The sequence below is a fragment of the Zalophus californianus genome, chromosome 10 (assembly GCF_009762305.2).
Source record: "Zalophus californianus isolate mZalCal1 chromosome 10, mZalCal1.pri.v2, whole genome shotgun sequence".
Taxonomy (NCBI): domain Eukaryota; kingdom Metazoa; phylum Chordata; class Mammalia; order Carnivora; family Otariidae; genus Zalophus; species Zalophus californianus.
Genome location: NC_045604.1, coordinates 60553552 through 60578281, shown reverse-complemented (window position 1 = coordinate 60578281; position 24730 = coordinate 60553552). Strand labels below are relative to the sequence as shown.

General features: G+C 37.8%; 1 protein-coding gene across 14 annotated transcripts in view; it reads left to right on the top strand.

The window, feature by feature from the left end:
- RGS7 (regulator of G protein signaling 7) overlaps positions 1–24730 on the top strand; it is a 556606-nt gene that overhangs the window by 407086 nt on the left and 124790 nt on the right. For 12 of the 14 annotated variants that reach the window (XM_027611453.2, XM_027611452.2, XM_027611450.2 and 9 more), the window contains 2 exons: positions 9895–10001; positions 14739–14790. The exons of the other annotated variants lie outside the window; for them this stretch is intronic. In XM_027611453.2, coding sequence (XP_027467254.2) covers positions 9895–10001; positions 14739–14790 — 159 coding nt within the window. The remainder of the gene's footprint in view (positions 1–9894; positions 10002–14738; positions 14791–24730) is intronic. 14 annotated transcript variants of the gene reach the window in all.

The window sequence follows — 24730 nt, the reverse complement described above, 5'->3', positions numbered from 1 at the left end:
CACAACCAACACCAAAGAAATACAAACAATTATAAGAACATATTATGAGCAACTCTATGCCAGCAAATTAGATAACCTGGAAGAAATGGGTGCATTCCTAGAGATGTATCAACTACCAAAATTGAACCAGGAAGAAATAGAAAACCTGAACAGACCTATAACCACTAAGGAAATTGAAGCAGTCATCAAAAATCTCCCAACAAACAAAAGCCCAAGGCCAGATGGCTTCCCAGGGGAATTCTACCAAACATTTCAAGAAGAATTAATACCTGTTCTTCTGAAACTGTTCCAAAGAATAGAAATGGAAGGAAAACTTCCAAACTCATTTTATGAGGCCCCCATTACCTTGATCTCCAAACCAAAGACCCCATCAAAAAGGAGAATTACAGACCAATATCCTTGATGAACATGGATGCAAAAATTCTCACCAAAATACTAGCCAATAGGATCCAACAGTACATTAAAAGGATTATTTACCGTGACCAAGTGGGATTTATCCCTGGGCTGCAAGGTTGGTTCAACCATCCACAAAACAATCAACGTGATACAATACATTAACAAAAGAAAGAACAAGAATCATATGATCCTCTCCATAGACGCAGAAAAAGCATTTGGCAAAGTACAGCATCCTTTCTTGATCAAAACTCTTCCAAGTATAGGGATAGAGGATACATACCTCAATATCATATTCCATCTCTGAAAAACGTACAGCGAATATCATTCTCAATGGGGAAAAACAGAGCTTTCCCCCTAAGGTCAGGAATGTGGCAGGGATGTCCACTATCACCACTACTATTCAACATAGTATTAGAAGTCCTAGCCACAGCAATCAGACAACAAAAAGAAATCAAAGGCATCCAAATCGGCAAAGAAGAAGTCAAACTCTCACTCTTTGCAGATGATATGATACTTTATGTGGAAAACCCAAAAGACTCCACCCCAAAACTGCTAGAACTCATACAGGAATTCAGTAAAGTGGCTGGATATAAAATCAATGCACAGAAATCAGTGGCATTCCTATACACCAACAACAAGACAGAAGAAAGAGAAATTAAGGAATCAATCTCATTTACAATTGCACCCCAAAACATAAGATACCTAGGAATAAATCTAACCAAAGAGGCAAAGGATCTGTACTCAGAAAACTATAAAATACTCCTGAAAGAAATTGAGGAAGACACAAAGAAGTGGAAAAACGTTCCATGCTCATGGATTGGAAGAACAAATATTGTGAAGATGTCCATGCTACCTAGAGCAGTCTACACATTCAATTCAATCCCCATCAAAATACCATCCACTTTTTTCAAAGAAATGGAACAAATAATCCTAAAATTTGTATGGAACCAGAAGAGACCCCAAATAGCCAGAGAAATGTTGAAAAAGAAAAGCAAAGCTGGCAGCATCACAATTCCAGAATTCCAGCTCTATTACAAAGCTGTCATCATCCAGACAGTATGGTACTGGCACAAAAAGAGACACATAGATCAATGGAACAGAATAGAGAGCCCAGAAATGGATCCTCAACTCTATGGTCAACTAATCCTTGACAAAGCAGGAAAGAATGTCCAATGGAAAAAAGACAGTCTCTTCAACAAATGGTGTTGGGAAAATTGGACAGCCACATGCAGAAGAATGGAACTGGACCATTCTTTACACCACACACAAAAGTAGACTCAAAATGGTTTTAAAGACCTAAATATGAGAAAAGAGTCCATGAAAATCCTAAAGGAGAGCACAGGCAGCAACCTCTTTGATCTCAGCTGCAGCAAGTTCTTCCTAGAAACATCACCAAAGGAAAGGGAAGCAAGGTCAAAAATGAACTGTTGGGATTTCAGCAAGATAAAAAGCTTTTGTACAGCAAAAGAAACAGTCCACAAAACCAAAAGACCACCGACAGAATGGGAGAAGATATTTGGAAATGACATATCAGATAAAGGGCTAGTATCCAAAATCTATAAAGAACTTCTCAAACTCAACACCCAGAGAACAAAATGATCCAATCAAGAAATGGGCAGAAGACATGAACAGACATTTTTCCAAAGACATCCAAATAGCCAACAGACACATGAAAAAGTGCTCCACATCGCTCGGCATTAGGGAAATCCAAATCAAAACCTCAATGAGATACCACCTCACACCAGTCAGAATGGCTAAAATTAACAAGTCAGGAAATGACAGATGTTGGCAGGGGGATTCGGAGAAAGGGGAACCCTCCTACACTGTTGGTGGGAATGCAAGCTGGTGCAACCCCTCTGGAAAACAGTATGGAGTTTCCTCAAAAAGTTGAAAATAGAGTTACCATACCATCCAGCAATTGCACTACTGGGTATTTACCCCAAAGATACAAATGTAGGGATCCGAAGGGGTACGTGCACCCCGATGTTTATAGCAGCAATGTCCACAATAGCCAAACTGTGGAAAGGCCAAGGTGTCCATGGACAGATGAATGGATAAAGAAGAGGTGGTATATATACACAATGGGATATTATGCAGCCATCAAAAGAATGAGATCTTGTCATTTGCAATGACGTGGGTGGAACTGGAGGGTGTTATGCTGAGTGAAAGAAGTCAATCAGAGAAAGATATGTATCATATGACCTCACTGTTATGGGGAATTCTTAATCTCAGGAAACAAACTGAGGGTTGCTGGAGTCGCGGTGAGGTGGGAGGGATGGGGTTGCTGGGTGATAGACATTGGGGAGGGTATGTGCTATGGTGAGCGCTGTGAATTGGGCAAGACTGTTGAATCACAGATCTGTACTTCTGAAACAAATAATGCAATATATGTTAAGAAAAAAAAAAGAAGAAGATAGCAGGAGGGGAAGAATGAAGGGGGGGAAGCTGGAGGGGGAGAGGAACCATGAGAGACGATGGACTCTGAAAAACAAACTGAGGGTCTAGGGGGCGGGGGGTGGGGGGATGGGTTAGCCTGGTGATGGGTATTAAAGAGGGCATGTTCTTCATGGAGCACTAGGTGTTATGCCAAACAATGAATCATGGAACACTACATCAAAAACTAATGATGTAATGTATGGTGATTAACATAACAATAAAGAATTTAAAGAAGAAAAAAAAGATTTCAAATCCCATGACCTGCAGTTGAGCATGTTTCTTCTTAATACACATGTGTGCCTGTTCAGTAGCATGTGCTGTTGCTGATATAAAGCAACACATGCTATGGAAACCCCCTTCTGTTAACGTTAACTCAACGCCCCACCTTTCTTCCAACTCATTCAGCCAGTTACCTGGTGGAAATTTTTCAGAATGTATGCTGAATTTTAGAGGGAATGTTTCTTTCCACAATAATTTATTATTGCCTTGGCTCTTGTGATTTTTACCATTTCTTGCACCATTCTTGGATGAACTCAAAGTGATTTTCTCTCATCTGAATACCATTCTATGCACCAATCACACTTATAAATGTAATAGTCTTGTTAAGATGCAGTTCATTTTGTACAATGATGGAACTGCCGGTTATATGGAGGGATATACTGTGAAATGAACATCCTGATATCATGTAGTTATTATAGAACATAGATTTTTTTTAAAGATTTTTATTATTTATTTATTCATTCATTCATTTATTTATTTGGCGGTGGGAAGGGGAGGGAGAATCTCAAGTAGACTGCACTAAGCACAGAGCCTGACCTGGGGCTTGATCTCACAACCCTGGGATCATGACCTGAGCCAAAATCAAGAGTTGGAAGCTTAACCGACTGAGCACCTAGGTGCCCCTTATATGACATAGATCTTAAACCAGTTCTCCTTAGCAATATTGCATAGATCTCTCTCTCTTTTTAAATTTTATCATTGCTCTTCATATTTAAATAATTTCTTAAGGTGTCATACCTGCTGATATTAGGCATCTGGACTGTTCTCTGTGTGTCTGATAAGGGCCACTGATTTATGATGGTGCCAATTGTTTTTTCTTAATGGGTAGTTTTTTTGAGTCTTGAGCAAATATGCTTCCCTAAGAATTCATCTGTCTTCTGACTGTTCTCACGGTGATTCCTCTGTCACCATTATTTCTCAGCACTGTCAGCTCACTGTGTCCTCATCAGTGAGTCCTGCCCACCTTTCTCCTGAACCAGGAGCTTTCCCAGTGATTTCCGGCATTGTCAGGTTTTGGATTGTAAACCCAGTGTGCAGAATATATTACCTTTGGAAATCTTTCTCTATAACTATGATACCCAATCTTTGGAATTTTGGGTAGTGTTCTTTGCTGTCTAAGAAAAAATGGAAGTGTATTCCAGAGCACATTTATCATCTGCACACAAAAGACCCCCCAGTCTGATCACCTGGAGAACTTTAAAGATGTTGGACTATAAGTGTTGTACATGACCTGTAAGCTACCAGTTTCCTCATTGCCTTAGCACTGGACTAAACTAGACTAAGTGCCCCTGAAGTGTCCTTTTGTAAGTATCAACTAATTGATAATAACTCAAGGTTTGGAGCATTTCTATGTGAGGGGCTTTTTAGAGCACATTGCACATATTATCTCAGTTGATCCTCACAACAAAACTTTGACATCATTATTTTATTATCCCCATTTTACAGATGAGTACACTGAGGCCCAGAGAGTGCAAGTCTGTTGCCAAGTCACACAGCCAGCAAGTGAGGGAGTCAGGATTTGAAACCAGGCAGCGGGCTTGTCCAGCCTGGCTGCTTCACCTCTGTACTCAGCTCCTTTGTTTGGAAATATTATTTACTTGTCTTAATTACCTAGTGCATTCCCCCAAATTGATCTAAACTATGCCTCTGTTTTTATTTCTACCAAATTGAACCTATTTCGTCTTATCTCTTCTATATCGCCATGTTATTCACTTCTACGTCCTGATTATGATTGCTAAAAAGCAAGCAGCACTTGATTTTTCTATGTGGAAATGGTGCTTTAAAAAAAAAAAAAGAAAGAAAGAAAGAAAGAAAGAAGGAAAGATGAAAGCCCAGATACTTACTTCTTTCATTAACTCTTACTATTGAGAAAATGAACTTACCTCAGAAATTCCTAAATATAGTAATAGTTTACTTTTATTTGGCCTTGGAGAATAAAATGTGCTGCATATATGATTTTTCCACATGACTAACCTTACCTTTTCAAGTGCCACTTCTTTAAAAAGTTATAATATTTTGAAGTACTTCTAAAGTGACCACTTCCCTATCTTCTTAAACAGAGAGTAATAATCAACAAAATCTTTATGACACAGGATCATCATGATGAATGCCTGTTATTTTACTGTTTAGTAACTTACCTCTGTCTGTTTTTAGCTTTTTCTCTCCCTAATATCATATCATCAGCTGTCATTTTTTCTATTTTGAGTGGATTTCCTTCTAAAATACTTCTCTCCACACAGTAATCATATTTACCACATCAAGTATGCTGTGTGCTAATAATGAAACAATCCCATTCCTAATACATACACAGGAAATAAAAATAAATTATGATATGAATAAAAACATAATTTAGTGATACTTTTTTATTATTATTTTCTTAACTCAGAGGCATTTTTCCATCACTTCAAACTTATGGACTGTATTTGGGAGGGGCTGAGACTGCCAAGAATTGGACCTCAGGATAAAGAAAATACTATTGAATTTTTAAAATATGTTTTAAGTATAGAACTGAGTATAGACATCTAGCACTGAACAACACAAGCCTATTTTCTAACATGCTTTCATCCTATTAACTTTCTCAAGTAGTCGTGATTCCGCAAAAGTAAATTATGTTATGCAGAATTCTCTTTGCTTTTAAAGGATTTTGATAATTCTCCTGCTGCAGGGTTTGGGGTGAAGTAATGTGATGAATAGATCAGGCTTAACAAAGCTACACTAAGCTGTTCACATAGTAACAGTTGTTTGGAGATGGATTTTTATTTCTCAGTTTGTTCGTGGCTTGACTGTCCAAAAGAAAAATAAAATTGAATTTTATGGCAGGTTTGTTGTTGAACTTTATTTAGCTGTGTGGGTGACACGAATAACACATGTACAAGATTAATTAGTGATTATTTTGCCGAGAAGCGTAACGTGGTGGAGCCATCTGGTGCGTCATTATTGGGAAGGGCGATCTTGATGGATTACTCATTAAACTCTTTCAACACTTTGTTCCAAGACTGTCAGCAGTCCTCTGGATTCTTACTAGGTTAAGGCTGTGCTGGGATTCAGAAGCAGAGGGACCATGGGGAAGTGTAGCTTCATCTTTGTCACCAGCAATAAACAGGTCAGCCTTGAGAACACTACCCCCTGCCCACTCTCGGATCTCTTAGTGGTGTGTGTATGCCATTAATCTCACTACTACCTTTTCCCATAATAAAAGACCTACCACAGCCTCACCTCCAAAGCTTATAAAAGTATCTTGAAACAAGATTATGAACATCTGCATTATCTCTGAAGAGCTGAACAAGCTGCTCATCATCACAGCACAAAATAGCTAGTTTGTTCTTTTTTCATGCAGCACTCCGTTTTTCATATGTTTGTTGTGTCCTTGATTCATAAATTGACTTATTTACTCATTTAGCAAATACTGGTTCAATAGCTACTTTTACTCTTGATATGCTAAGTGCCAAGCGAACAGTTTGAAATAAAGCAGACGGTCCCCCTCGACTCCCTGACCTTTCCTCTAAGCATTTTTCCTGTCCTGGAGCCACGTTCTCTGGTAGTCCTGTGACAAAGCTCATGACGTCTATGATCTGATCATGTATGGTAGTGCTACATGAGGAAAACCAACTGACATGCACCCAGCCCTCTAGAAATGTATGATCTCTCAGAATCAGTATCTAATGGATGCAGGAAGTTAAGAACATGCTTATGTTTATTTGCTTCTGATTTTTTTTCTGCAACTTCGTTATATTTACTTTCACTATAATTTTCTAATCTTCATCAGGCCTTTAGCACCCCACTGGTTTCTGTTGTTTATTTTATTTTAGTCACACTCATTCCTATGATTAGAGATCTGAAGCCATTTACTATTTATCTTTCTGGACATCTCAGTTTTCCTTTCTTGAATCTATTCTCGCAATCTTTCTCGTGTGCCATAACTCAATTCCGCTTCTGGAAAGTAGTGCTAATAATATTTTCCTAGGCCACAGATTGCTGGGAGTAAAACAAGATGTTTATTACAAGATAGGTGGGCCACCTGACTTTGCAATTCTAAAACAGATGTAATGTGTTGCCCTAACTAGTGCTACCTGACAGGAGCATCCAGGGACTCAGAATATGAGCAAGGCTGTAAGCACCTGCTCATTGTTATGGGCCAGCAATCCTTATAGATTCTCTCACTATTTCAGTTTTATAAATAATCCACATACACACACAAAATAATGTGTAAGTGGCTGTTTAGGATGCTATTTAGGACTGCCAATTTCTCTCAGCCTAGTTGAGGCAAATTTATGCAAGTGGATTTCCTAACAGTGCTTTGGATAAAAGTGACCTGAATTCATGTGCAAATAATGAAGCATAACAGCTACCATCTATTGAATGTCTCCTGTAGAACGTCTTTACATATATTCTTTTTGATTCTCATACCAACCCTGCAAGGTGGGTTTGCTACCTTTATTAATAAATGGGAGAGGCACACAGAGTTTAAGTAACAAAAGCTAGCGAGTATCTCCAAATATTTTGTTCTTCCTACAACACCCCACTAGCTCCTGAGTTTCAGCAAGAGTCACAGAACAGGTGGGTATGTAGCTGTAAGCAGCACAGGCTTTGAGAAGGTCTTGACTTTGAACTAAAAGGATGCAGACATGATATATAGATGGTGAAAAAATTACTCCTTTGTAGCAAACTAACATTCTATGCAGGGAGGCACTTAGTTGGAAGTGTGGATAAGATGATGGCTGGGACCTTAATAACAGTCTTCCAAGGGCATGGCAAAGAGGATGATTGACAGTTCTTCTTTATTATTGACAAATACAACACAGTGAGAGGCCGGAAGTAGAAGTTACCAACTGAAGTGTTTACAGGATGCTAAATGACAATTAAAAGGGGCACCATAGTACCTCATGGCAGATAAAATTTAACTTTTTTAATAAAATTAAGAAATAAAATTTATTATTAGCCCACACAGGCATGGGAAGGTAAAGGACAGGGGAAGGTTTCTTATGCTTCACTGCACCATAGCAAGCCGTTTAGTGACTCAGTACTGGCTGGAATATCAGAACTCCCCAGGATGGACAGCTGGACAGATAGATCCACACATTCCTGGAACCACTGTAAGAATTCCTGAGTTAAAGAACCATTTACTTGCCTAAGAAACAGAAATAAATCCATAAGTAAACTGTATATAAAGATGCAAAACAGATCAATAAATCTAACTTTCCAAGGGACTGAAAAACTATTGTGCATAGTTCCCTGGTTGCCAGACTCTAAGTTAGTAAACTTTATATTGTCCCTGAACGAATGCAATAGTAATAGTAACTGTGTTGACCAAATTTTATTAACCATTTTATTGGAAGAAATTGTTGACTGCTATAAAAGGAGTATGAGTATCACAGTATTATGTTCCACCTGTTTCTCAGGCTTCTGGAAAAGTGTAATCTTTTCATTGTCAAGTAAACCTCTGCATGGTCCACATCTAGAACACTGAATATAGAGTAGTAGAAACTAGAGCAGTCCAGATGATCACAGGACTATAGAAGCAGCATAAATGGCTGCTTAGCACTCACTTAATGTAGCATAAATGGTTTTGGATGCCTTAACTTTCGCTGATGACATTATGTAATAATGATCCATCCCATTAGAAAAATTGCTGATAGTATTGGATTATCCACTATATAGGCTGGGGGGTGATGCAAGTGAGAACACTTTTAAAAGTTTAAAGTGCTAGGGTCACCTGGGTGGCTCAGTTGGTTAAGCATCTGCCTTCAGCTCAGGTCATGATGGGGGTCCTGGGGTCGGTCCTGCATCAGGCTCCCTACTCAGTGGGAAGCCTGCTTCTCCCTCTTCCTCTGCCGGTCTCTCTCTCAAATAAATAAATAAAATCTAGCAGCGGGTGTTATATGAAAACAATGAATCATGGATCACTACATCAAAAACTAATGATGTATTGTATGGGGACTAACATCACATAATAAAATTTAATTAAATTAAAAATAAATACAATAAAGAGAAAAGAAAAGATAAAATAAAAAATAAAAATAAAGTTTTAAAGTGCTATGTAAATGCCAAATATAACTATTTGTGGAAGACTATTAACATAGAGCAAAATATATCCCATCTATAAAACGAAGGAGTCGGATTCTGTGATTTCAGAATAGCGTTCCAGTCTCAGCGTTCCACAGTGTTATGTTCTCACACGCTGGTCGTCGTGCGGTGTGGTTGGTCATTGCATAGTTACTATGTGGAACCAGAGCCACCTTAGTACCCTCTGTGAAAGAGATGGAAAAAGAAAAAATTCAAAGCCAAGTCATTTAGGATGCCAAGAATTTGGATGCAAGAATGTGCTCAAAAGGTCCTGTGAATTGTGTAAGACATATTTTGAAAATATGACTCACAGTCCTGTACCTCTGAAACAAATAATACATTACATGTTAAAAAAAAAAAAAAAAGATCGTAGGAAGGGAAAAATGAAGGGGGGAAATCGGAGGGGGAGATGAACCATGAGAGACTATGGACTCTGAGAAACAAACTGAGGGTTCTAGAGGGGAGGGGGGAGGGGGATGGGTGAGCCCGGTGATGGGTGTTAAAGAAGATACGTATTGAATGGAGCACTGGGTGTTATACGCAAACAAGGAATCATGGAACACTACATCAAAAACTAATGATGTAATGTATGGTGATTAACATAACATTAAAAAAAAAAAGAATGTGCTCAAAAGGGAACAAGATAAAATCCTATACGCCTGCAAATCAACATAAAAAAATTTTTGTATACATTTTTGTTTGTTTGTTTTCATGAAATAGTGGAGGCACTCCATTTGGGAACATTAATGGCTGCCCATGGCTACTTCTTTCCAATCTCGGATCACGTCCTCACACTCAAAGATGATGGCACCTTTTATCGGTTTCAGGTAAGTTTAATGAAAATATTCCTTAATGGTAATATAGAAGTCTGCATTTTGTTTGTTGATTGTTTTTACAAAAATTTTGAAAATATGACTCATTTTATTTGACTTAGTCTAGTTAGAAACTAATTAATGTTAAATATAAGACAGAAAAAACTAAGCAGAGAAGGAATGTGCTTGGTTATGATGATTTGTGAAAGCTAAACTGTGTGATGATTAAAGTTATGTTTTATATTAAAGCTTGAGAAAAATTCAGAGAGTGGCTTGCTGGAATTCAGGAGGTGGGAGAGTTCTTCTTGTGTAAGCTACATTAGCCACCAGGAAGGAAGCTGAGAAGTATAACTGAATTGATTATACTCTGGACCATGTCCATGATACAAGACTGTTTTCAGTCCAAGCAGATTCTCATGGGAATGCTTGAAACTCCAATGCAGAATTTAGCTAATTATACAAGCCTTCTGCATGTCGGTACCTGAGGCTTCCTACAAGAAGACTGTGAAGACTGACGTGCATGATACTTTGTGTGTGTGCACTCATCTGAGACAAAACTATACCGTAGATAACCTGTAAACTGAGAAGAGTCGTTTAGGTCACTTCCAAATGAGACAGATGCTATTATTCTTTCAGAAGTGATTGTGGACTCTGATTTTGGTCCTTGAGCATGTAGTTGACACTTGAGTTCACAATGATTTGCCTGAAGTAGGTGCTACATTTCATTAGGCAATATAGTTCGTTAATAACTGGCTGGTGGGTTCTAGCCCATAAAATTAAGGCACATTTAATGCCAGAGTTCAGACTCTAGCTCTTATGTATTTTTAGAGGATTCTCCCCAATGTCAAATTTGTAGATATGGAAGCATTCTTTCTCATTTGTTCTAAATATCATTAGATGTTCTATATCTAAATAAATGACAAAATAATAACTTGGGTGCCAAAGAACTTGGTGGGACAACCAAACAAAGAGGGAATATGTTTTAAAAACATTTAAAGACTTTTGTCTTCCTAGAACACTCTCACTGCCACTTCCTCAGGACCTTTTTATCCAAGGCAAATAGTCACAGGACTTTATGCACCAAATAGTTAGGAGATGAAGCAGTCTCTTGGAATCAGGATACTGACCTAAGTTTTCAAGCAACATAAATTAGTTAAATTAATTAATTTTAAAAGGCTTTAAAATAAAGGAACATTATCCTTTATACAGTTAAAGTAATGGTAGCTTAAAATAGCTTATTAATAAGTTAAAGTAACTCATGTTCCTAAAGGTAACTTTTAATAAATAAAAATTATTAGTGATGATTATTAAACAAAATATGTATTTGTAACAGTTTTTTATTTTTTTAAGGGAGTTACTTTTCTGCAGAATTACATTTTCCATATAATCTTACTTTCTTTGAAAAATTTTTCATATAGAGATTATAAGTAAACTTTAGGCCTAATAAAAATCTCACAAATTCTGAATGAAAGGATTTTTCTTTTTACAAAAATAACAACTTTTATCTATCTTCATAATCAATATTACACCTAAAATCATCTCTGTGTAAAAGAACATATCTATGAGGGAAGCATTGGATGTAGTCTGTTTATCTCTGGAGAATTATCTAATTTAAAATTTTTCCTTAAAGCAAACTAGCTCACACATGGGCCCAGAGTTTGTGATGGTGTCTTGAGTTAGCCTAATTTGCAACCTTTAGCTCTGCACTTGTCGTCCCCAGACTGAAATTAGTAGGCAGACAAGGTTTACATGTCTTAGTCATCGTCATAGGTCAAAGATATGCAGAGCTGGGAATGGGCCACCATGTATTCTGGAGAAAGTAGAGACTGTTTTTAAAGAGCTTTAGAGCAAGACAAGGGAATGGGTGCAAGTGGTGTAGGGCAGAAGTTTAGCAAGTTTTTAGTGTGCCTAGGTAGATGATAAATAGTCTTTCAAATTACATTAATTAATGTTAAATATTTTAATGACCTGTTCACATTTGAAATAGGATCTAAATGTGCCATATTTGTAAATCTAATAATCATAGGATCTTAAAACCGAGATTTAAAAAACAAACAAAGGACACTCCAGAGAAGTCAGGGATAATTGAATTCCTGCTTTAATGTCTGTGAAGGCATTAATCAGTTTATATTTGAACAGCCCTAATAATAGAAAACACATTATTGTTCAAGGTGTCCGCTTCCATTTTTGTGTTGGTTCCAAGCAGCAGAAAGTTTTTTATTATATTGAGCTGAAATTCAACTTCCTGGGAGGATTTTAAAAATCATGAATTAAAATGGGAAACTTGCAATATCATGTTTACTGTTCCTCCAGTGAATGATTGAGATTCTAACCATCATTAGGAATCTGAAGAAGCTTCAGGGCATGAGTTTGAGACAAACAGAACTCTTCATTTAATCTCACTGATATGCCGCAGTATGTAAATTTGTCTCAATTTCTGAGCACATTTTAAATCATGTGATTTCTGTATTTATTGTAAACTTGCTATTGTCTAATTATACTCTGTTAGCTAGCTGTAATTGAGATCTGACATGATTTTCCAGGTCCTTTTCATGACTTTCATTACATTAGTGTATGTGCCAAAGGTTATTGAGTAATGGCTGGATCAGTTTTATTATAGCTAAAGAAGCCAACTGTGAAAAGAAAAGAGAAACTCATACATTAAAATGTCCTAAGTCTACTTGAATTTTAAAAGTAAATTTTTAAATTTCAACAAACTATAAGCATTTGTTATTCTTTAAATTCTTTTTTACTATAAATTAAAATGCTTTTCCTAGAAAAAATCTTGCAGTATTTGTGAGGAATGCTGGTTTAAGGCATTTCCACATAATATCACAGCATAAAATAGCTTTATTCTTTTATTTTTAGTCAGGAAATTCTCACTAAAGTAAATGATAGAAGAATAAAGAAAAATTGTAAGAATGCAGTTAAGAACATTCCTTGTGGCTTTGAGAAAAAAGTATGAGTCTGGCCAGTCTGACTAGAATAGAAATTTTAGAAGTTAGGTATGTGTACACACACACACACACACACACACACACACACACACACACACACACACACACACACACACACACCCCTCACAGAATAAAGGGAAAAATGCTTCTGGCCAGTCTGACTAGAATAGAAATTTTAGAAGTTAGGTATGTGTACACACACACACACACACACACACACACACACACACACACACACACCCCTCACAGAATAAAGGGAAAAATGCTTCTGGCCAGTCTGACTAGAATAGAAATTTTAGAAGTTAGGTATGTGTACACACACACACACACACACACACACACACACACACCCCCCTCACAGAATAAAGGGAAAAATGCTTTTGATAAGTATCTCAAAACTAGTGGCCCACAAGATTTTAATTACTTTGTTCCCTGTGGTTCCCCCAGATTCTGACCCAGTTTTACCCTCAAAGCTCTATTTCCCAAGGAGTCAAGCAGGATTCACGTGAGAATGGGGCCATAGAAATCCTTGATGTCTTCCTTTGTCCAGTGTTTCAACTCTCCCCACCCCACCTAAATACTTGTCGTCACTTTGTTCACATGTGTAACAGCAGCAGATTTCTTTATTATCCTGCAGCAATTCCCAAGAAGGAGTGGAGGGTAAATCAAAATCCCTGGAGTCCTGAGGAGTTTGAAAATGCTCTCCCCCAGAGATTCAAACAGTTCTCCCCAATTATCCTTCCCCCCCCAACGCCTTGAGAATCCCTCTTCCAGTGGGAGAATTATCAAACAGCTAATCAGAGATTACCTCAAGTATGCTCATTGCACATGGGTAGCTAATATAACTGACTAATAAATATAAGTAAGCCCACAAGTTTGATGTCTGCAGTCTTGTTTCATTGAGTCCTAGAGTCATCATCAAAGTTTGAAAAGAGTAGACAGGTGGCCATCCGCGGCCTGGAGCCTTGCATGTCCATCTAGTGGGGCTAGAAAACCCCTATGAAAACATATAAAATGTTGATGATAACAGGGTTTTCCTGATCAGTTTCTTTGTAGTTTTGTCAGTTTCTAGAATTTCACAGAATGAGATTTCTGTTGATTGTTAATCACATCAATCAATTAAAATTGATTAAAATTAAAATTAAATCAAGTAAAATTCATTTTTAAAAAAATCACCTCTGGTTTCTGCAGTTAAAAAATTTGAAGCAATAAGTGTTTTTATGGAGAAATATTTTTTTAAAGTGAGACAGAAGAGTTGTTTAAATCTAGTTGGATAATGTTGACAGCAGCATTATATAATTAACAAAGCCAGACAAATGATTGCCAGGTTTTAGGGAAAATTTTGATGGTTGAGCATTGGATCTACTGAAGGCAATAATGAGATACTTGAATCATAGAAAACGATTTGTTATATTTAAATATATTTCATCTGGGGATCTTGCTGAATTTAATAGTCTGCTTTCAGTCTTTGTGGGTTAACACTTTTTTTTTTTTGGAATGATGCAGTCAGACCTTTTACCTTTATGTCACTTGACATAAAATTGCAGCAAATGTATGATATTTTAAGCACCTGCTGGTGCTGCACAACACAATTTGGAGACTGAAAATTGCTCAGCAAAGTAAATGTAGAAGAAAAGCCTACAGTGCCTCTTTGGGTACTTTTCCTGGATTACAAAACATACATTATCAGCAGACTATTCTGGATAACTGCTGAAGATGAACACAATTCATAAACCAAGAGCTCTAGGAATTTTGTGTGTGTTTAACCGGGGTTGCACTTCTTTTTATTCCACAGACACCCTATTTTTGGCCATCAAATTGTTGGGAGCCGGAAAACACGGACTATGGTCAGTGTGATATCTCCTCGTTTTATTACGACAGCGAGTATGTATAGATGAACATATGCTCACATTTTATTGCAAAGAAAACCACAGCTATCAGTGTGGGACCAATATTTCTAACATTAAATTTGTGGATGGCTTTGTTTGGAAAGGGTTAGGCACAAAGCTGGTGGCAACTTTTTCCAGGGTATGGTGCCCCATGCAATTATTAAAAAAAAAAAAAGTTTCTTTTGAATAGGTTAAAGAAGCTTGAACAAGCTTATACGAGTTTTTATTATTATTTCCATAGCACCTTGGTCTACTAGAAAGAGTAACAAAGGGGCTCAGAGTTCCAGAGTGTTCTACTTTACTCTCCCACTTAGCTTTGTGATTTGTGATAAATCCCTTGACTTCCTGGGGCTCCATTTTTCTCACTGTTACTTCAGGCACCATATCATTCTATAAGCAGAAAGTATATTAAACATAGAGAGGCAATCAAAAGAAAAGATATAATAGGAAGCTTAATTGTAATAAATCAAGTTTAGTGAACTTAGAATGAACTTCACTTAACAACCGTGATCTTAGTTAAGCCCTTTAAGGATGTAGGCTCGTAAAAAGTACCCATCTTTTTACATCTTCCTGAAGGCTACAGTTTTCAAAGATAAAGACTGGATGGTTTTAAAATGTCATTTCTACGAATATTTACTGAGGATTTTTTCCTATGCCAACTGCTGTTGCAGGTGCTGGAGTAACAAGGTGACTCTGACTTCATCCACATGGTTGGGTAACTCATAGGCTAGATGAGAAGAAAGAATGATACAGAAGGAGTTCCTGTAGAGTGCTGAGTGACTATAACAGTGGTGTGTGCAAAATTATGTACAAGTTTAAAATTAATGAGGGATTGGCTTTACTCTGGGCAACACAGAATGATTTCACAAAACTGAGCCATTTAAGTTGGATTTTAAAGGAGGAGGGGAAATTTGTCAGGAGACAATGCAGTGAATGCATTTGAGGCAGAAGGCCAGCATATGCAAGAGCAGTGAGAAGCTTTATAGCAGTTTGGCTTTCTTTGGCATTGTTCTTGGAGAGACATCTTTGTAAGAAGACTGTAGAAAAATCCATGAAAACCAATGGAGCGATCCTTCATTTTTGTCATTTCAGAAACTTGAATTTAGTAGTTCATCCAAGATTGATCAGGCGCCAAAGATTCAAACTAACAGGGAAAAAATCACCCCAGAATACTTGTAAACTAATAGAGAGAATATTTGATTCCAGTAGTGAGAATGCTGATTTATTCATTCAGCACACATTCTTCAAAACTGAGGCACTTAGAGAAAGAAGGTATTTTTAAAAACAACTGATGATTTATGGGGTCTGAACTGGAGAACTTTGTGGAGATTTTGCCCAACCTGGGATGTTGCCTGAGAGTCATCTCACTAAAAAGTATGGAATTCTAGTGGAGGAAACACTTGGATGGCTGAGGAGGAGCTCATAGAGAAAGACCCACATGCTGGCGGGACAGACAGATCAGACCTCAAATGCTGTCACAACCTCATGCCAACTGTGTGACTTTGGGTGAGACACGTAACATTTCTGAGACCCAGTCTGCTCACTTTTCAAGCAGAAATAATAATACTGACTTTCTTCCATTGTCTAAATAATCCAAATTAATATGCCTAAGGAAACTGGTATTGCTCCTCTCATATTCAATAAATCAAAATTGTTTTGTGCTCATCATCTTTGCCTGGCAGATATAGTGCCTCTGTTCCTTGCAGAAAAGCAAATTCTTAATTCTCAGTGTTTTCTCTAGACATCTTTTGTGTTTTTCACAAATATGTTAGTGTTCACAATAACAGCTCATGTTTCATTTCATAGTAGATTGATGTTCCAGTGCTAAGCCTGAGGAAATGGCATGGCCTACACAGCAAATCATTTACAGAACATCCCTCAAAGTCAGTCATCTCAAAATGATTAATGTCGTTCAGTTTCACATTAACTCTTACTGTGTCCATCTCAGAGAGGGTCATCTTCTATTTTATACCCAAAGCTGGAGTGCCTGTAATTTGTTAACTAACCATAGATGTAGCCTTTAATTATTATATTTGTTTTTTTTTCCCCTGAATAAACATATACCCGCTTATGTCTAGCTTGCTTGGATTATATACAAGTGAAGAATAAAATAGTTATTCAGTAGGAGATTATGAAAAAAAAGACAGGAAGTAAATAATAATGATCTCAGATACTGTACCACTCCTGCAGGCGGTAATGCTGCATCTTCTATAATTTTTCTTTTTAGGCACAAATAAATGACAGCAACAATACAAATTACCCAACTTTGAATTTCCTACCACCATGTGTTTAAAGAACACTGTTATGAAATGTGGATCCCTATTTATAAAGATGATATTGATGCTGTGATGATGTAGTTGGGCTATGGAGCCCAAAGCACAGTGATTACTTATGCTGTCTTGTCTAAGACAACTTGGGGGCAGACAGGAGTTTTTGCTTAAAGCAGTCTTAAAGAATGTTTTCTTTCACTATCTTAGGATCCCAATGTCTGTTTCCATCACCAATTTGAACTTACCAAGTAGGTTCTGCAGAACATAAACCTTTACAGGTCAGTTTACACGGAGAAACACTTTTCCATGCTTACCTTGGTCTTGTAGAAGGATAGAATACATTGCTCATGTTTAGGGCCTAAGACAAGCCAGTATGGACTGCAGGGCTATATATCTATGAGCACCATTCTTTGAAAATCAAGTTAGGTGAGATTTTTGGTATTTTTCACCCAAGTACAAAAAACATTCCAATCCAAGTCAATTAAAATGAAGTCAGGAATGGACTTCCCTAAGTGTACCTGCATCAAGAATGATCTAGCACAAAGGGCTCCCAGTGAGGGCTGGAGGACAAAGCATGGAGTAGCTCAAGAGAACTGTTTTAAGAAGTAGACACAGTAACAGTGTTGCAAACTGAAACAGAAGCCATGCAGGATTTTTACTGCTGGCTCTAGGCACACACATTGCACATTGAGGTTTCTATAAATGAGCACACATTCAATGCCTTCAGAGAGTCCCCTTTTGAAGGTGGAGTCTCCAATGTTCAAATAGGACTAGAAGCCCAAGAAATCAAGATTTCCAATAAAGACAGGAGCTGACTCTGTATTTGTGACTCACCCACCAAATCCTCGCCCCGTCGGAGCCTGTCTTATTTAGTATTTCTATATTTTGTTCAAGATTTTCAAGATTTGTGTTCAAGATTAATTTTTATTCTTCTAATATTGTATTTAAATTTTTTTTCCTGATTGCTGAGTTTTTTGGCACTCCCTTAACTTCTGCCCCCTAGGAAAGTACCTAACTCACGTCATCCTAGTGGTAATGCAATTGAGACCAACACATGACAGTTGCAGACAGACCTTTTAACAATGGAAATTATTGAGCTCTTTGCATTAAATTGTAGGATGATGATGTGTGCCTCAGAAAATATCCAACCAAAGGTCTGTCTTTCCTCCAGAATGATGTGAAGACTTTCAGGCCTATGAAGAGAGAATGGACTTTTTGCCCTCCCCCCGCCAAGAACACTAAATTCCACTTCTCAAAGCCATGCTAAAATAATATTAAAAAGAAACAGGGAATTCATACACTTTTCATAGAAATAATAAGAGGCCAGCAAAAAGAAAGTGTTCTAGTTGGGCAATCACAGCAATTAATTTTATGCTGATATAAATAATCACAGCGGCTTTGATATATATTTTTCCTTCAGGGACAGATTTTAAGTTGGTCAGTTAGCACTGATAGATTGCTCTATCAAAAGTTCCTTGTTTAGGGGAGGAATTTATGATTAATTAGAGAGATCAAATATACAATGAATGAACTTAAAAGAACTGTGAAGTAAATGCAGAAACAAAACCAAATAGCATATTATGGCTTCAGAACTGTGTCTTAAATGTTGGGTGGCTGACAAAGTAAGTGTGCCTTAAGTTATTGTATATTGATGCAGTGATAATTCTATAATATGTGATATTTAAAAATGGAGAATTCAAGATGCTGGGGAAAATAAAAGAACTTCACTTTTCTAAAAAGTAGGCATTGTTTATTTCTTGACCTAAAACATTGCAAAGCTTTCCAATGAATCCATCCCATTAATGAAATTGTAGAGGGGAAAGGGAGGTACCCCAGCTTCATTCTTTTTGGAACTTAATTTATATGTTGTTTATTTTATAAGAGCTTTAATTTAAGAGCCTCTACAGTTCTACTTCATAGTCCTCCATAGAACTCCCAGTCTTTATCATTCACTTTTGATGAATCTATCCTGGTATACCTATTTTTGAAGCCAGATGTTAGTGGCTGTTAGAGAAGCGATTTTCTTTTTTAATTTCTAGTTTTTGGAGTGGTATAAAAAAATTAAGCAGAATGTACAATCCCATAAACTACCTCAATCCTACTCACAGTCTTCTCTATTATTAATACCTTACATTAGGGTGGTACATTTGTTACACTGATGAACCTATATTGATGCATTATTATTAACTAAAGTCCATAGTTTACATTAGAGTTTAATCTTTGTATTGTACATTCCATGGGTTTTGACAAATGTATAATGACATGTACCCACAAATACTGTGTCCTACAAAATAGTTTGACTACGCTAAAAATTCCTTGTGCTCTTATACATGAATACATCCCTCCATTTTCCCTCCTGAACCCGGGGCAAGCACTGTACTTTTTCCCGTCTCCATAGTTTTTCCTTTTCCAGAATGTCATATAATTGGGGTCATACAGTAGGCAGCCTTTTCACATTGCTTCTGACACTCAGTAACATGCGTTCAAGTTCCTCCATGTCTTTGCCTGATTGGAAAGCTCATTGCTTTTTTTTTTTTTTTTTTTTTTTTTTCCTACTTGATTTTTTTTATTGTTATGTTAATCACCATATATTACATCATTAGTTTTTGGTGCAGTGTTCCATGATTCATTGTTTGTTCATAACACCCAGTGCTCCATGCAGAACGTGCCCTCCTCAATGCCCATCACCAGGCTAACCCATCCCCCTACCCCCCTCCCCTCTAGAACCCTCAGTTTGTTTTTCAGAGTCCATCATCTCTCATGGTTCCTCTCCCCCTCTGACATACTCCCCTTTTCTTCCTCTCCTGTTATCTTCTTCTTTTTCTTTTTTCTCAAAATATGTTGCATTATTTGTTTCAGAAGTACAGATCTGTGATTCAACAGTCTTGCACAATTCACAGCGCTCACCATAGCACATACCCTCCCCAATGTCTATCACCCAGCCACCCCATCCCTCCCACCCCCAACCACTCCAGTAACACTCAGTTTCTTTCCTGAGATTAAGAATTCCTCATATCAGTGAGGTCATGTGATACATGTCTTTCTCTGATTGACTTATTTCACTCAGCATAACACCCTCCAGTTCCATCCACGTCGTTGCAAATGGCAAGATCTCATTCCTTTTGATGGCTGCATAATATTCCATTGTGTATATAAACCACATCTTCTTTATCCATTCGTCTGTCGATGGGCATCTTGGCTCTTTCCACAGTTTGGCTATGGTGGACATTGCTGCTATAAACATTGGGGTACACGTACCCCTTCGGGTCCCTACATTTGTATCTTTGTGGTAAATACCCAGTAGTGCAATTGCTGGATCGAACGGTAGCTCTAATTTCAACTGTTTGAGGAACCTCCATACTGTTTTCCAGAGGGGTTGCACCAGCTTGCATTCCCACCAACAGTGTAGGAGGGTTCCCCTTTCTCCACATCCCCGCCAACATCTGTCGTTCCCTGACTTGTTAATTTTAGCCATTCTGACGGGTGTGAGGTGGTATCTCATTGAGGTTTTGATTTGGATTTCCCTGATGCCAAGCGATGTTGAGCACTTTTTCATGTGCCTGTTGGCCATTTGGATGTCTTCTTTGGAGAAATGTCTGTTCATGTCTTCTGCCCATTTCTTGATTGGATTATTTGTTCTTTGGGTGTTGAGTTTGATAAGTTCTTTATAGATTTTGGATACTAGCCCTTTATCTGATATGTCATTTGCAAATATTTTCTCCCATTCTGTCAGTTGTCTTTTGGTTTTGTGGACTGTTTCTTTTGCTGTGCAGAAGCTTTTTATCTTGATGAAATCCCAATAGTTCATTTTTGCCCTGGCTTCCCGTGCCTTTGGCGATGTTTCTAGGAAGAAGTTGCTGCAGCTAAGGTCGAAAAGGTTGCTACCTGTGTTCTCCTTTAGGATTTGGATGGACTCCTGTCTCACGTTTAGGTCTTTCAACCATTTGGAGTCTATTTTTGTGTGTGGTGTAAGGAAATGGTCCAGTTTCATTCTTCTGCATGTGGCTGTCCAATTTTCCCAACACCATTTGTTGAAGAGACTGTCTTTTTGCCATTGGACATTCTTTCCTGCTTTGTCAAAAATAAGTTGACCATAGAGTTGAGGGTCCATTTCTGGGCTCTCAATTCTGTTCCATTGATCTATGTGTCTGTTTTTGTGCCAGTACCATACTGTCTTGATGATGACAGCTTTGTAATAGAGCTGGAAGTCCGGAATTGTGATGCCGCCAGCTTTGCTTTTCTTTTTCAGTATTCCTCTGGCTATTCTGGGTCTCTTCTGGTTCCATACAAATTTTAGGATTATTTGTTCCATTTCTTTGAAAAAAGTGGATGGTATTTTGATGGGGATTGCATTGAATGTGTAGATTGCTCTAGGTAACATTGACATCTTCACAATGTTGATTCTCCCAATCCATGAGCATGGAACGTTTTTCCATTTCTTTGTGTCTTCTTCAATTTCTTTCCTGAGTATTTTATAGTTTTCTGAGTACAGATCCTTTGCCTCTTTGGTTAGATTTATTCCTAGGTATCTAATGGTTTTGGGTGCAATTGTAAATGGGATAGACTCCTTGATTTGTCTCTCTTCTGTCTTGTTGTTGGTGTATAGGAATGCCACTGATTTCTGTGCATTGATTTTATATCCTGCTACTTTACTGAATTCCTGTATGATTTCTAGCAGTTTTGGGGTGGAGTCTTTTGGGTTTTCCACATACAGTATCATATCATCTGCAAAGAGTGAGAGTTTGACTTCCTCTTTGCCGATTTGGATGCCTTTGATTTCTTTTTGTTGTCTGATTGCTGTGGCTAGGACTTCTAATACTATGTTGAATAGCAGTGGTGAGAGTGGACATCCCTGCCGCGTTCCTGACCTTAGGGGAAAAGCTCTCAGCCTTTCCCCATTGAGAATGATATTCGCTGTAGGTTTTTCGTAGATGGCTTTTATGATATTGAGGTATGTACCCTCTATCCCTATACTCTGAAGAGTTTTGATCAAGAAAGGATGTTGTACTTTGTCAAATGCTTTTTCTGCATCTATTGAGAGGATCATATGATTCTTGTTCTTTCTTTTGTTAATGTATTGTATCACGTTGATTGATTTGCGGATGTTGAACCAGCCTTGCAGCCCAGGGATAAATCCCACTTGATCGTGGTGAATAATCCTTTTAATGTACTGTTGGATCCTATTGGCTAGCATTTTGGTGAGAATTTTTGCATCCATGTTCATCAAGGATATTGGTCTGTAATTCTCTTTTTTGATGGGGTCTTTGTCTGGTTTTGGGATCAAGGTAATGCTGGCCTCATAAAATGAGTTTGGAAGTTTCCCTTCCATTTCTATTTTTTGAAACAGTTTCAGGAGAATAGGTATTAATTCTTCTTGAAATGTCTGATAGAATTCCCCTGGGAAGCCATCTGGCCCTGGGCTTTTGTTTCTTGGGAGATTTTTGATGACTGTTTCAATTTCCTTAGTGGTTATAGGTCTGTTCAGGTTTTCTATTTCTTCCTGGTTCAATTTTGGTAGTTGATACATCTCTAGGAATGCACCCATTTCTTCCAGGTTATCTAATTTGCTGGCATAGAGTTGCTCATAATATGTTCTTATAATTGTTTGTATTTCTTTGGTGTTGCTTGTGATCTCTCCTCTTTCATTCATGATTTTGTTGATTTGGGTCATTTCTCTTTTCTTTTTGATCAGTCTGGCCAGGGGTTTATCAATCTTGTTAATTCTTTCAAAGAACCAGCTCCTAGTTTCGTTGATCTGTTCTACTGTTCTTTTGGTTTCTAGTTCATTGATTTCTGCTCTGATCTTTATGATTTCTCTTCTCCTGCTGGGTTTAGGCTTTCTTTGCTGTTCTTTCTCCAGCTCCTTTAGGTGTAGGGTTAGGTTGTGTATTTGAGACCTTTCTTGTTTCTTGAGAAAGGCTTGTATTGCTATATACTTTCCTCTCAGGACTGCCTTTGCTGTATCCCAAAGATTTTGAACAGTTGTGTTTTCATTTTCATTGGTTTCCAGGAATTTTTTTAATTCTTCTTTAATTTCTTGGTTGACCCATTCATTCTTTAGTAGGATGCTCTTTAGCCTCCATGTATTTGAGTTCTTTCCGACTTTCCTCTTGTGGTTGAGTTCTAGTTTCAAAGCATTGTGGTCTGAAAATATGCAGGGAATGATCCCAATCTTTTGGTACCGATTGAGACCTGATTTGTGACCTAGGATGTGATCAATTCTGGAGAATGTTCCATGGGCACTAGAGAAGAATGTGTATTCCGTTGCTTTGGGATGGAATGTTCTGAATATGTCTGTGAAGTCCATTTGGTCCAGTGTGTCATTTAAAGTCTTTATTTCCTTGTTGATCTTTTGCTTAGATGATCTGTCCATTTCAGTCAGGGGGGTGTTAAAGTCCCCCACTATTATTGTATTGTTGTCAATGTGTTTCTTTGCTTTTGTTATTAATTGCCTTATATAATTGGCTGCTCCCATGTTCGGGGCATAGATATTTACAATTGTTAGATCTTCTTGTTGGATAGACCCTTTAAGTAGGATATAGTGTCCTTCCTCATCTCTTATTACAGTCTTTGTTTTAAAATCTAGTTTGTCTGATATAAGGATTGCCACCCCAGCTTTCTTTTGGTGTCCATTAGCATGGTAAATGGTTTTCCACCCCCTCACTTTCAATCTGGGGGTGTCTTTGGGTCTAAAATGAGTCTCTTGCAGACAGCATATGGATGGGTCTTGTTTTTTAATCCAATCTGATAGCCTGTGTCTTTTGATTGGGGCATTTAGCCCATTTACATTCAGGGTAACTATTGAAAGGTATGAATTTAGTGCCATTGTATTACCTGTAAGGTGACTGTTAACTGTCTGTTGTCTGTGTTCGTTTCTGCTCTTTGCTGCTTTTAGGTTCTCTCTTTGCTTAGAGGACCCCTCTCAATATTTCTTGGAGGGCTGGTTTCGTGTTTGCAAATTCCTTTAGTTTTTGTTTGTTCTGGAAGCTTTTGATCTCTCCTTCTATTTTCAATGATAGCCTAGCTGGATATAGTATTCTTGGCTGCATATTTTTCTCGTTTAGTGCTCTGAAGATATCTTGCCAGTCCTTTCTGGCCTGCCAGGTCTCTGTGGATAGGTCTGTTGCCAATCTAATGTTTCTACCATTGTAGGTTACATATCTCTTCTCCCGAGCTGCTTTCAGGATTTTCTCTTTGTCTCTGAGACTCGTAAGTTTTACTATTAGATGTCGGGGTGTTGACCTATTTTTATTGATTTTGAGAGGGGTTCTCTGTGCCTCCTGGATTTTAATGCCTGTTTCCTTCCTCACATTAGGGAAGTTCTCTGCTATAATTTGTTCCAATATACCTTCTGCCCCTCTCTCTCTCTCTTCTTCTTCTGGGATCCCAATTATTCTAATGTTGTTTCGTCTTATTGTATCACTTATCTCTCGAATTCTGCCCTCGTGATCCTGTAGTTGTTTCTCTCTCTTTTTCTCAGCCTCTTTATTTTCTATCATTTGGTCTTCTATATCGCTGATTCTCTCTTCTGCCTCATTTATCCTAGCATTTAGTGCCCCCATTTTTGATTGCACCTCATCAATAGCCTTTTTGATTTCGATTTGGTTAGATTTTAGTTCTTTTATTTC